At 49.9% G+C, this 14,372-nt stretch overlaps 1 protein-coding gene across 1 annotated transcript; it reads right to left on the bottom strand.

Annotated features, from left to right (window-relative positions):
* Positions 1-13,266: 13,266 nt before the first annotated feature.
* TUNAR (transmembrane neural differentiation associated intracellular calcium regulator) lies at positions 13,267-13,446 on the bottom strand (the record flags this gene model as incomplete). The annotated part of the gene is made up of 1 exon (XM_084239856.1): positions 13,267-13,446. The coding sequence occupies exon 1, from the start codon at positions 13,411-13,413 to the stop codon at positions 13,267-13,269; it is 147 nt and encodes a 48-aa protein (XP_084095982.1). The 5' UTR covers positions 13,414-13,446.
* Between the last annotated feature and the right edge of the window lie 926 nt (positions 13,447-14,372).

Below are 14,372 nucleotides of genomic sequence, written 5' to 3' on the forward strand. Positions count from 1 at the left end.
GCCTTGCCCTGATGTCATGTCTCCTCTATGCTCTTCCTGGAGCAGCGGGCAGCAGCGGCTCAGCACAGGTGCTAGTGTTCCCCAAGTCCCTGGTTATGATATCTCCCAGGACTCCACCCCCTATCTATCTGGAGAAGACAGAATTAGCTTCCCTCCAGAGCAAGAGGGGTTCCCCAAGTTATCTCCTGTTGAAACCTGGCCCGCACTACAATTTAACATGCCCTGACCCTGGTGACTGTCTCCGGAGGCCTGGAGCCAGAACTTCAGCTCCCTATATGAAAGGAAGCTCAGCAGGGACGGAAACTGCTTCATGCCATGGAAGGTGGCATTTTGCACGGGCCCTTAGCAGAGGCTGTGGTTTTGGATACACACATGGCTGGGCATTTCTGTTCCTGCCTCCCAGAAGAGCTCTCCTTTTATGAAAGGCTAATTTATGAGCGGGAAAAGGAAATCGATGGATGCCTGGAGGTGGCACTGGATTTCTCTCAGGCACAGTTTCAAATCAATTCCACTCAATAAGCATTTACTGAGCACCCGCTATGAGACAGGCAGAGGCTGGGCGGAAGGGCCTCAGCCGGAGTCTAGGGGGGTGTGCCCACAGGTACAGCAGCTGAATGGAGACCAGGGGGAGCCCTCCCTGCTGACAGGCCGGGCAGGCACACTGCTGCCCCCAGAAGGTATAGAGAGAGTGCTGGGGGGCTCTAGTGAGGATGGGGGTGGGGTCCGGAAGTTGTGCTGGAGCCACAGAGAAGTCAGCGTGCCAGGTCAAGCATTCAGAATCTCTGCAGCTTTCAAAGCAGAAAGACAACATGATCAGCCCAGGAAGAGGCCAGGGTGGGCAGCGGGAAGAAGGACTGGAGTACTGAGAGAAGTCCACAGCTCGGGCAGCAGGTGGTTACAGGCCTGGAGTCCAGGGTCAATAGGCCCAGGTTCAAATCCAAGTTCCACCAAAAATTAACAGTATGTTCTTTGGGGAGCCCCTTAGCCTCTCTGTGCCTCAGTTTATGTCTGTGAAACAGGAATGAGAGATTAAACCTCAGGTTACTACAAGGACCCTTAGGGCGCATATGTGCGCCTGGCGCACATGACCCCTGGCAGACTCTGGCTCTCAGGCTGGTCATCTCCCAGGCTCTGTTTTAGGCACTGGAATAAAATTGTGAAAAGTGAAATCCAGCCTCTCAATCCCTGGGAGAGACAGCTCCCTCACCTCTCAGTACCATCTTGATCCTTCCCACTTACTATTGAAAACCCCGAACCTGTTTTATCTCAGCTTCTTTAGACAAAGGTGCTCCACCTTCTGTGCATCATAGAGATGAGGAAACTGAGGCACAGAGAGTTTAAACAATGGAGCAAGGCCTCAGCGTTAGTAAGGGTGGAGTCAGATGAAATCCCGGGCCTTTTTGACCCCAGAGTTCAACTCAATCACTGCATAGGCTCAGAGGGTGTGTTAGCACAAAAGAGGGTTCCCCAATCAAGAATTGGGGTGCAGAGGAGGAGTCTCAGAGCACATGATGTCCAAAAGAGGGCCAGAGGGCTAAGAAGCTATCAACCTTTCCAATGTTTATCTCTGCTAAGTGACTCAGCTCCCCTCCACAGTCTGCCATCTCAAGTTGGGGATACCCAATATGATGCACCCACAGGTAATGGCAGCAATTTTTCTTTTTAAAGACACATGACATAATGTGACCCAGAAATACAGGATTAATAGTGGAGTACAGGTGGAAGAGGTGAGGAAAATGTGTTTCAGATGAAGGAGGGCATTTGCAAAGGTCCTGCAGCAGGGAGAAACTGGCCCCACCAGCCAGGCTTTCCTCTCCTCTCAGGCCTGGAGCTGAAGGTTTCTCCGAGTTAGAGATGAAGATGATCTGAGCTATCCAGGCGCCTGCCCTATGCAGAGGGAACAGCATTCTGGACCCTCCACAGCAGAGCATTCTTCTGCTATCAAAAGAGGAAGTGCTGCTCTTCACGTCTCCTCATAAACTGGAAAGGAATCTCAGGTTGCCCTAGTGCCTGGCAGCACCTGTGATTGCCATTCTTCCCCTCCTCAGTGACTCTTATTAACACTCTCACTTTGCAGGGAAGATTATGAAAGTATAAAGAGGTTGAGGAACTTGCCAGGGTCTCCAAGTTGGTAAGTAGTAAGATAGGATTTGAATCAGGGGCATTAACTCTGGGGTGCTGGCCTTACAGTGCCATATAATTCCTTGATAAGTTGCATGCCCCTCAAACTGAATTCTTCTGGCTTTGCCCCCATCCTGCCATGCTCTCCACACCCAGCTCCATCTTCACTGTTGTTATGCAAGTTACACAGCCCCATGGGGTCAATTGTGCCAAGAAATTGGAGTTAGAGGCTCTGGATGGACATTTGGAGGAGTTTGTACAAATCTGGGGTTTATATGCCTGACAGTCTGTGTGCCAGACTCAAGAATCAACATATATTCTCCACTTGGATAAAGATTCACAAGACATAAATCTAGTGGCCAGCTGTTAACAAAGAAAACAAATATATCACATTACTTGGCAGGAAGGATGGCCACAATTTCAGGTGGCACCGGGAAATGGGTTGCCTCTTCCTCCCAGCAGCTGGCCACCACCTCCTCTGCAGAGGCAGCCAGATTGCCACCATGCCTGGAAGGCAGATGTGCCAGGCTGGGTCCTTCCACCTGTGTCTTCTGAAGGTGGGGCGTACTCATGTGTCATGCCGCCTACTCAGCTTGTGACTTTCCTGTCCCCCCCAGAAGACTCTGCAGGTGCTCAAGCTTCCTCTATATGAGGCTGTAATTCATGGGTCCGCGCACAGCAGACCGTGAGGGATCAGATGCTGAAGTAGGTCCACAAGCCACCAAGAAAAAGGAAATGAGGTGTATTCAAGAGGGCTGATTGGGGAGAGAAACTAATGTTTGGGTTCTCGGGAACTCAGAATCGGTTCATCACTTTGCTTCCTCCTTTGCCATTGCACACAGACTCTGACGGTGTGGAAGAGATTCTGTGCAGTGGTCTTGAGTTGGGCTCGTTTGATTGACAGGAAACACATTCACGATTTCACAGCCCAAGAATGGATGCGACACACTGGGCCTCAGGGTCTCCTGCTCACATCTGCGTCGTGTTTTGAGTCGAGCTTCACTCTCAGGCCGGCGCCCAACCACAGCCAGCAGCCAAGTGACACGATGTATCGGGTAAGCACAGGGACCTCATGTTGGTCTGCCTGGGCTCAGCCTGCCTGGGCGCTCCTGCTTCTTAGCTCTGTCTCGCTAACAAGGCTGTTAACCTGCCCAAGCGTCAGCACTCCCCTCGGTAAAATGAGAATGATGTTGGCTCATGCCCCCAGTACTATTAAGTGCTCAGGAAACTCGACGATGATGACGGCTGCCGCATCCAACAGCTTTGCCATTGCTAAGGCACCAACTCTTCCTGGTCTTCACTTCTGATTGTCCCAGCTCAGACCATTCAACGCTGGCCACGTTACTCTGATGACTCACCCCTGAGCCCATCACGAGTAGGGGGAGTGCAGACAGGTGACATCTGGAAGAGGATGCCAGTTCCCACAGGGATCACACCAAATGGGAAAAGGGCACCGTGTATATGACCGAGTTGTGTTTTTGCAAATGAGATCACAGGTGTTGTAAGGGAGCCAAATTCTGCTGCCCCTGAATATATCTTTTTGAAAAAAGATTAATGAGAGGGGCTTTAAAGTCTGGTAGAGGTTGCTTTGACAAAAGACACTGTTCTTCTAACAAAGCCAGCCCTTCAGGACCTCTCAGATCTGAAAGGTATTTTACAAGGCCCTGGGGTGGGAATGGGTGCTGGTAACATGTCCATGCAGTCAAATGTTTTCATGACCTTTCATGAAAGCAAAATATTTTAACCACAATTGATTAATACGACTGTCTCTTTCCGATCTGATTCCCCTCCACCAGCCATTTGAGAGACTGCAAATATCGTTGCTATCTGATTGAAAGGATGGTAATTGGGGACACACTTATTTTGAGTTTTGTGAAATAAATTTTTGACATCAGTTACTTTCCTATATAAACTAATACTAGCTTGCCCAATGCAGGAAGAGCTTCCAGGAAAATTGCCATATATTTTTTTAAATCTCTTTTTTTAAAAAAAGATTTATTTATTCATCCATACAAGAACTGGGGTGCAGGCCAGATATGCTGGGGGTGGGTGGGTGAGAGGATCCACCAGAGACAGAGTGGAGAACAGAACAGGCAGACTGACTGAAATGCACTGCTGAGTGGAGCAGTGGGCAAGACAGGAGAGGTCTGCTGCGCCATGTGGGTATCTCCCTGGCCGGCCAGGATCAAACCCATGCTGCAGGGGCTGCACCGACAGCCACCTGCACCACCAAGGAGGCCAAAAATTGCCGCATATTTAACTGAATTAACTGACACTGTGACCACAAGTGCAAGACCAGAGCTGGATTCTTAATATGAGCATAGTGTAGAAAGCAGAGCAGAAGCTTGTACTTAACGCCAAACAGAGAACAAGCTTCCAGGATCTCAAAATGGATGGTTTTTAGAACACATGACAGCTTAGACTTTAGAGCAAGAGTAATGAGGTCTATATGTTATAAAACTGGTTAAGCCTTCCACTGAGGGTGACATCTTCAAGAGCCTAACAAATATTTTTGGACACTCATAAGACACAAACAAGATGAAAAGAAACTTTACTCAGAATGTGGTTGTGTAGTTGGCATTTTAAAATTGTATTTTCTTGGTGATTCATGAATTTTTCATTATTATTGGTCATTTGTACTTTTTCTTCTGTGAAATGTCTGCTCAAATCTTTTGCTCATTTTTAAAAATTTGGTTGTCTTGGGGCCTCCCCGGTGGCGCAGCGGTTGAGCGCTGGGTTGCGAAGCTGCCCGCGGCCTCTGTGGCGCCGGTTCGATCCCCGGCTGCTCCCCGGCCACCGGAGGAGGGTCCCACATGGCGCGCAGACCTCTCCTGCCGCCCGCTGCTCCCCTCAGCAGTGTACTTCGGTCCTTCTGCCTGCTCTGCTCCCCGCTCTGGCTCTGGTGAATTCTCTCACCCTCCCGCGCTTCTGACTGTACCCAGTGCATGTATAAAACAAAACAAACAAACAAACAAATAAAGAAAGAAAGAAAAACATGCCTCTATATAAAAAAAAAAAATTTGGTTGTCTTTCTTTTTATAATTGAGCTATATAAGATTTTTATATATCCTGATTCCATGACCCTTGTCAGATAAATGTATCATGAATTTTTCTTTCAGTTTGTCTTGACTATTTGTTTCCTAATTGCGCCTTTTGCTAACTTTTACATTTATGAAGTCTAATTTATTGTTTTCTTAATTGTTTTCTAGATCCTGACTAGAAAGTCCCTGCTTATCCCAAGGTTGAACAGATGTTCTTTTGTATTTTCTTAGCGCAGTTTTCTATTTTGGTTTCTGCATTGGTCTTTGGATCATCTCAAGTAATTTTGTATTGTTTGTATGAAATGGGGAGTCAAGATTCAAATTTCGTCCCATCGAACCGTTCAATTGATTAAACCTGAGAAGATTTCACCTGAAAAGTTTAAATTTCCCCATTAAATTGCAAATCATCAAAACTCAATTATCTTATTAAATATGGGTTTATTTCTGGCTTTTCTATTCTGTTTCATTGATCCCTTTGTCAATTTTATACCTATATTGCCACATCTTGTTCATTGTAACTTTAGAAAGAGTTTTGAAATACTGTAAACTTTCTCTTCTTTTAAAAATTTATTTTGGGGGCCTCCCTGGTGGCCTAGGGGTTAAGTCTTAGCGCTCTCACCAATACAACTTGAGTTCAGTCCTCAGCCAGGGAGTTAATCCACATGGTGCAGCAGACCTCTCCTGTCTCGCCCGCTGCTCCCCTTAGCTGTGTGTTTCAGTAAATCTGCCTGTTCTGCTCCCCATTCTCTCTGGTGAATCCTCTCACCCCCCACACCTCTGACCTACACCCCAGTTCTTCTACACACACAAAAAAAAATGGTTTTTATATGTCCTTTGAATTCCATATGAATTTTAGAATCAACTTGTCAGTTGTTACCCCCAAAGACTGCTGAACTTTGACAGGGACTGTATCAAATGCAAGGTTGAACTTAGGGAAAATGAAGGTTCAGAAACATCACATCTGGCTTAAGATCAATGTCAATCAGGTGTGAGTTAGAACTTAAACATAGATTTTCTGGTTCTGAACCCCACCCCTATTTCTGAATTATTTCCTGGTTCTCAGAAAAGGCAGGGGAGTGGTCACTGGGGAGGAGTGTGTGGTGGGCCTTCTGCGCCCGTTTACTACCCACAGGCAATGAACTCATCCACGGACTTTTCTGGATGGAGTATGATAACAAGAACTATTATTGAGCCCAAGTGGCCAAGTCCTCATTAAACCAAAACGACCCATGGAAGCTGAGTCCACACGTCTCTTTAACACCGTGGCAGACTCAGAACTTCAGAACCCAAAGTTCTGAAGAACTAAAAACACACAAAAAAAATCTTCAGAACTAAAAACACAAAAGTGGGCACTTTAAAACTGAAAACAGGGCCTCCCTGGTGGCGCAAGGGGTTAAGCACCACACTGTGAAGCAATCCGCAGCCTCTGCAGCATGAGTTCGATCCTCAGCCAGCCAGGGAGCAACCACATGGCGCAGCAGACCTCTCCTGTCTTGCCTGCTGCTCCCCTCAGCAGTGTATTTCGTCAGTCTGCCTGTTCTGGTCCCCACTCTGTCTCTGGTGAGTCCGTTCATCCCCGCATCTCTGGCCTGTACCCCAGCTCTTGTATGCATAAATAAATAAATAAATAAATAAATAAATAAATAAATAAATCTTAAAGGAAAATAAAACTTAAAAAAAAAAAAAAAAAAACAACTGAAAACAAAGTCACCAAATAAAGAACTTGGCCAACCTCAGAGGCTTGGAGAGCAGGGGCCAGATGGTAGGAGGAGTGTGGGAGCACCAGGGGAGGGGGGATTGCCCTGACTCCTGTCCTAAGTGCTATACATATGTCTCCTTGGGGCTGACAAAGGCTCAGCTCAGCTAACCTCGGGTGGACGCCAGTGGGGTCTGCAGGCTTATTCTGGGCCATGCAGGCTTATCTCGGGTCTGCACCAGAGATTCAGAGGTCTGCAGGCCGCTCAGTAGCTTTGATGTGTGGCTGGTCCACATGGATAGACATCAGTCTGTGCCTTTGGGCCTCTTGTGGTAAACGCGAAACAGGACAACCCAGAGGAAGGGGCTTACGAACCCAGGACACAAATCAAAGGCAGATACATGGAAAGAAACAATAACAGGATCTATTTATGCAAGGAGTAAGGCAAATGAGAGCTGAGAGAGAGAGAATTACAGGCTGGTTAGCGGCCAGATGCCATCTGTCCCATCCCAGAGCATCTGCTAAGCAGAGACCAAGGTCCAAGCCAAAGCTGCATGTGGCAGGCAGGCAGCTTCTCCAGGATATGCCTCCTCACCAGCAGTTTAACTGTCTTAAAGAGTAACAGCCCCCAAATCTCAGCTCCACCCCTATTTCCCATCCACCCCACTCAGGGGGTGGATTTTGAAAAGCTCCATCTTCTACCATCCAGTTGGTTTTTAGCAACACCCACTGGTCAGAGGCTCTTCCTCACTGTTCCTCTTAGGAACGTGACCTGTCTAAGGAAGATGCTTATAGTACGAGGGCGGCTTGAGGACTAATCCCTGGATCTTGCCAGAATCGAAGCTGGCAAGAATCCCTTCTGGTATCTGCTGACTTTGATTCCTTTAGTCCCAATGAAACAGATTTGTCCTTTCATTCTTTATTTTTTAATCACTACAATGCTTAGGACCATTCAGCTGTGACCCCATGATTTCCTACCTTTAACTGGAATAAGCGGTGTTTTAACTGTCTGAACTGGACACTGAATTGGGGCAGAGTTGAATGCCCAGGTGTTGAAGTCAAATCTCGACATTCAGCCCTGATTCTAATCTCTCATTCTGCAAAAGCCTCTCTATTATTCTCCAACAGAAATGGAGAGTAAACAAGCTTGCCTTCAACAAAGAGCCTAGTAATGGAAAATGTACAGCTACTATGTGCCATTATTTATTGTGGCAATATGGAGAAGAGTAAATACAGTGTTGTGCAACTTGCATATGAACAGCAGAAAATATTAAATCTGTTCCTTCCATCTGCTTCCCGTGAGAGGGAAGAATCATCACACGGTGATGTCAAAGAACTTCCAGCCTGCGGCAGGGATATTTTTGGTAATGTCCCATAATAGAACACCTGTCTTTAGGGAGGTGGAGGCCACGGGGCCCTCCAGGAGAGCGTTCTGAGAAGAGGAATCAGGAATTTGGCCTCTGGAACTTTCTCTTCCTGACATGTGGCATTATATGTAGACATATATGCCGGTCTGAGCTACTGAAACAGCTATCAGGAATGTGCTTAAAAGCCAGTGTTCTTTGGAGAACAATGAAACAAGGAGGCGGGGGGGGCCTTCTGGTGTTCTGCAGGCAGCTCGTGGGAAAAGGGAGCTCAATGAATAAGCAGGGGTGCAGCAATGTTCAAAGCAAAGTGAGTTGAGGTCTGAGGTCTGGTGCTCAGAGGAGAGAGGGAACAAAGAAGGGGCACAGAGGGGAGGGGAGAGGACAGATGGAAGGAAGGAGGGAGGGACTGAAGGGTTTCCAGTGACGATCATGCCTCCCAGTGAGGTGCTCTCACAGTGACCGGAGATGCAGACGTCACCATCAGCTTTCTGTAGATGAGATCCAGACTGGAGACCAAGACCTCTGCCCAAGCCGGGCACAACCCCGGTGCCCAGGGAGGGTTGGCATCAGACTCTCAGGCCAGTGGTCGTCTGTGGAGGGACATGTTTATGTGCCCACCCACGCGGGGGCTCAGGAAGGACCCCAGCCCTGGTTGGAGCCTATGCAAGACTTTCACCTCTAAGCACTCAGCGGCCCCGGGACAGGCAGAGTAATGCAGAGGATCCTTTCAAGAGTAAGGCAGGGCGTTCAGGGCAAGCACTGCCAGGAACCCAAGGATCCACCAGCCAGAGGGCAGGGAGGCACACGGTGGTGCATGTGAAGAACAGAACATGACCAGCCGTCATGGGCTTGGCCAGTCACCGAGGTGGGAGCACATTTAGAAAAAGTGCCTGGAAACTGGGTTCCCAGCCTGGCTGTTTGATGTAAATTAGAACATTCAACCTACTCCCCATGGGTATGTGTCTGGGGGGCCTTCCAGGAGCACCACCTGGGTTGTCTCCCAACGCAGCAAGGAACAGAAATGTGGGCGCTGACCACAGGGAACTCAGGGACCAAGAATAAGGGTGCACCCCCTACAGGCACTGGAGCATAAACACTGTTTCACCAAGGAAAAGGCTCTCCCCAAACAGATCCACAGCCACCTGGGCTGCCAGTTATCCACGACAGGAACAGTGGGGCCTTGGGTGCTCATATTTGGGAACTATTTTTCATTAAAAAAATTACAGACTTTTGAAAAATGGTCACTTTCTCCCAGGTGTGACTACGTGCGTGGTTGCCGGGAAGACTCTTAACAAGAGAAGCCAAGACGGGGGCAGGAGGGGGGGAGGAGGAATTTTGGGGGGGTGCTGTCACTCAGGCCCGTTGAGTTATTGGCATAAAAGGCTCTCTCAGGCCTCCCTGTGCCCTTTGGTGCTTGGGTGCCACATTCCTGGGGACAAGGCAGAGCAGGGCTCAGCAATTTGCTGGGCCCAGGAATCACAGAATCAGGGGCTGGAGAAGGATCTCATGATCCAGGTCCCAATAACCAGAACTTTAAAAAATCCTCACTACAGATCTTGCCCCAAGCTCCCTGGAAGCCTCTGTGGTGTGGGGACTCCACCCCGCCTTGGACTCAGCTGTCTTAGTAGTCCCCACCCTCACCTGTAATAGCCGTAGGACCTGCAGACTTCACAGGGCGGGGCCCTCTCCACTCACCTTCCCATGCCAGGCTCTGCATTCAGGGCTTAGATGCTGAGGCAGCCACGCCTGGGACCTGAAGGTTGATTCACTTTTCTACATTAGTCCCTCTTTCTGCATCAGTTAAGTGAGGTAAGCACACCTACCTGATGCAGTTTAGGGGCCATTCACAGGTGGGGACCCCTGTGACAGGCGTGGGAAACCCAGTCACCCAGGTTGCAAGAGGCAGAGATGGGATTCAGGCTGGTGGTTTCTGGCCACCAGTAAGCACCTTGCAGCCCCAAAGCACCAGGCTGCCCTGCCAGCATGTGGGCCTTCCACTGCCAGGACGTGGCCTTCAGAGCCTCCTTCCCCAGTAGAGCCAGGTTTCTGCGCAGCTGAGCTGTCAGCAGCTGCACTGTGGTCCAGGCAGCCTTGGTAGGAAGCCACGAGCTACAAGGAGGCAGCCTGGTGGCTCCAGGAGCCCCAATCCACAGCCCGGGCAGAGCGGACAGACATGGTCACAAGCTAGAAGGCAGATGCTAGACACATGCTTGAAGGTTGGGTCCCCATGTGCAGGCCTCCCTGCACCTGTCCCCTCACCTGGTTGAAGGAGAAGCACATGGGCCTCGGGGGTTGCTGCTAGGGGGTTTGCCAATGGTGGGTGAAGCATGGGTCCTGGGGTCATTTTGGTTACTGCCATGGCTGCCAAGGCTACACAGGGCTCAGCACACTTGACCTCCAAGACCCAGGGCAGGGGACACCTCTCCTGGCCCCATGCCATCAAGAGCCCTTCAGATCTGGGAGAGCCATGCATTTGCCCAGTGCATGTCCTCGGGGCCTCTTCAAGGCATGGGAAGGGGGTGGGGGGCTACCTGTGCTTGGTGCCCCTGGACAGGGCTTTACTCCAAGCAGTGGCTTAGCACCACCTGGGAGAAGCCCCTCTGAGCTGATCAGAGGGCTGGAAAGAGTGTTTCCCTCAATGAATTTCCAATGCACAGACTTGTAAAATCACCAGAGTTTCCACAGTCCCAGGGAAACACTTCCAGCTTAAGAGTCACGTCCAGTTTTGTTTTTGTTAACAAAATAAAAAAATACATGGAGGCAAAGGAATGACACTGACATTTTTAAATGCCATGGGGCTGGGGAACAAAAGCAAATGGAGAGTTTCTTTTTTTTCCATTGCACCTTTATTGTTTACTCCGTTCACTGCTCAGAATTTTCATACAGTCCTTCTAGAAGCACACAGAGCCTGCGAGACCACCCCTCCCTCCAACATGCCTTGCATTTCACACCAGCCTCCTCTTATCCCTCATTCTTATTTGTATGATATTCTGCCAGTGTCTAAGGAGTCCGGGTTTATGTTTAGGGGGAAGTGGGGGGGGGTGCAGAGCTAGTCCTCAGCAAAGCCATCGATTTGCTTCCTGACCCCAACAGCCCTTCCTGCCCTCTTCCCCCATTTCCTCTCTTCCCACAGATCCGGGGGCCCTCCAGGACCTCCCAGCAGCCTGCAGGCTGACCAAGCAACAAGACAGAGCGGGGGTTTGAGTCCTGACGCTCCGCCCATAGCCGTGTGATCATGGGGAAGTTTCCTGATCTCTCGGGGTTCCCCTTTCTTCTACAACGTGGGGGAAGACTCCCTCCCTCCCAGCACTCCTGGGAGGCCCAACGACATAAGGACTATAGAGTGTGTGGCACGCGGTTGCCCTAAACACTGTCAGCTTCCTTCCTTCTGGCGGGGAAGAGAAAACACCTGATGAATCAATGTCAGAGCCAGATGCGCAGGGGCATTTGATTTATAAAAGAGCCTGGTCTTTAGAGAGGCCTGAGAAATGACTCTCTACTGGTGGAATTTCAGACACTACAACATGGCAAGTGAGAAATCTGGCAGCAGAGACTTCCTGGGCATGGTTCAAATCCAACTCAGCAGGCTGCTGCTGCCTTTGCCCATGTGGGAGGCTGGTGCTAGCAGATAAATTCTGACCCTTTTTTAAGGCCATGCCCCTGCTGCCAGGAAAAGGTGCATCTCAGGGAGCAGAGAACAGGGCACATTCGTATTCACCCAACCACCCCTGCCAGGGAGCAGCCGCTTCTTGTGGGTGCAAACCAGGAGCTTTAAGAAGCACAGCGATCCTCTAGGGTGATCGCTATGTGCTCTTCTAGTGCCCTCACAAAGTCACCTGCCACAGGGGAGTCCTCCCAGCCTGAAAAGCCCAGAAGGAGCCTTCACCGAGGGGGGTGGGTCACAGCACCCACCTACTTTGATGGGAAGGAATTATGCACCTACTGCTGAGTGCCCCTCTTTGTTCTCCCCCATCTTCCGTGCCTGGCCATCGAAATCACAATATCATTAACAAATGGCCACAGGAGTGAAATAATATGAAGCCACCCAGGGAAGCTGAACATTCCACCAAAAAGACCATCTGCAGACCCTGCCACGCTCTTCCCTGACACGAGTCCTGGTGAAAGTTTTTAAAGCTGATCTATCACTCAGCCCTGGATCATGCATAATTCTCAGTAAGGGTTTGGTGCACCTAAGGTCCACATGCCCACGATCATTTGCTATCTCTGATAGAACAACAAAAAGCCACTGAACAGACAATCCTAAAACATGCACCAACCAAAACCACAGCTGGTATTATGGAAAAGTATCCTCCAGACAGACAGACAGAGAGAGAGAGAGAGAGGTAAGTCTGGGATGATTACACGACACAACATCTGCAGTCTAGGGGGGCGAAGCAGGTAAGACCAAGGGAAGCTCTATGAATCCAGGAGCGCCTCTCCAAATATTTGGTTCATGCTAAAAAATAGAGCACATTTATTAAAAATATATATTTATAAACCTTGATATGAACAGATACACACGTCAAGCCAATGAAAAAAGAAAAATAAGTTATCTCCCTGGTATCAAAGAGTTTAGACACTTTTGATGAGTGGGATCCTGCAAGAACGGCCCTCGTGGCTTCATACTAAACAGCTCACGGCGTGGAGTTGACACGCGTGTCCAGGAGACGCGCTGACGAGCTGCGTCCTTTCCTCCTTCTGAAGGCGTGACCTCGCCAGCTGTCGGGGCGACGGGCTTCGGTGCCCACCCACTAGCGATGGCACCCAGGCTGGTCTTGCAGGTGTTCTTCCAGGCCCCCTGCCCAAGACATTGAGTTCCTGGTTGTGCGAGTGAGTTTTGTTGGATTCATTGTGCTTTAGTGTCTGCTCCTTGCAGCAAGATTGGTTTAATTTTGTGACCTTTTAGGGCGTTCAAAGGTGCATCTCGTGAGTCGTGTGTGTGGGTCAAGTGCCTGCCGTGTGTGCTGGGTCACTGATTGGAGGACACACAGGACTCCCATCTTCTGGCCACCCTGGGGCCTCTGAGGACCTCCCGGGCTGCTCACAGCGTGGTGTAGATGTACACAAAGATGATCACGACTAGGTTCAGGATGGTGCCGATGATCCCGAGCATGGCCAACACGCTCTCTTCTTTACTCTCTTTTTCTTGGCTTCCTCTGTCATCATCATTTCCACCCGTGATTACCATCTTGGTTGCAAATGTCTTTATCTTCCTCCCCAGGCTAACCTGTAATTGGAAAGAGGCAGCACAAAATATTATCATTGGCAAAGCATCTTCTCTGTAGCCAGTTGGGTCTGGTGGCGAGGGGGTCAGGCCTGGGGACTCCATCAGGGGTGGGAGGGAAAACTACCCACGGGTCCAGCCGTGGGACACAACCTCTTGGTTGCGGAGCAACACAGGGCAGGGCTGGCCAATTTCAAGCAAGCCTATTCTGACATTGGGATAAAGAGGTGAGCCCAGGCATCTGGCCAGCGCTACCCGCTGTTGAGCTTGCTTCCCACTTTTTCTTGAAGGGGATATGGAGACAGCTTCACACAGGCCACGGAATGTGTGTGTCTCCTCCAGTGGTGGGAACTTTACACACATCACACACTGACTCACACCCAAGAAATGTGCTGTCCTGTGTGTGCAGGAAGTGTGTGCGGTGGGATAGCCACGCTCCATTCTGAGCGCTGGTGGCAGGAAGGCGATTTACTGAGACCACAGGGATGGCAAGAGGATGAGGACTGCACCCGGAGAAACTTGCATAACCTCTAACTGACCCATCAGGTGGCACAATCATTCTGGGAAGTTTCTAATATTACCTGGAAGAGAAGAGACACATGTTCTACAAGCAAGTGGGGCCTTCACTCCCTTAGGTGTACACCCCACAAAAGTGCCTGCCCCGGTGCACCTGGAACTCCTGTGGACGTGGTGGAGACCAGGGCAGGATGCGCCTGTGAGCCTCAAACCTCCCGGGTGGAGCCTGCCCGAGCAGCAGCAGCAGCAGAGCAGGAGGGGTGGTGTCTGTACAGTGGGCGCGTCCACACGGTGAGTATCATACACGGCGGGATGGAAGGACAGAGGCTACATGTGGCCACGTGGAGGAAGCCCCACGCATAACAAAGACTGATGTAGCTGGGACACTGGCTTTTTCCTGTCTTTGA

The sequence above is a fragment of the Talpa europaea genome (genome assembly GCF_964194135.1).
Source record: "Talpa europaea genome assembly, chromosome: 8".
Classification (NCBI taxonomy): domain Eukaryota; kingdom Metazoa; phylum Chordata; class Mammalia; order Eulipotyphla; family Talpidae; genus Talpa; species Talpa europaea.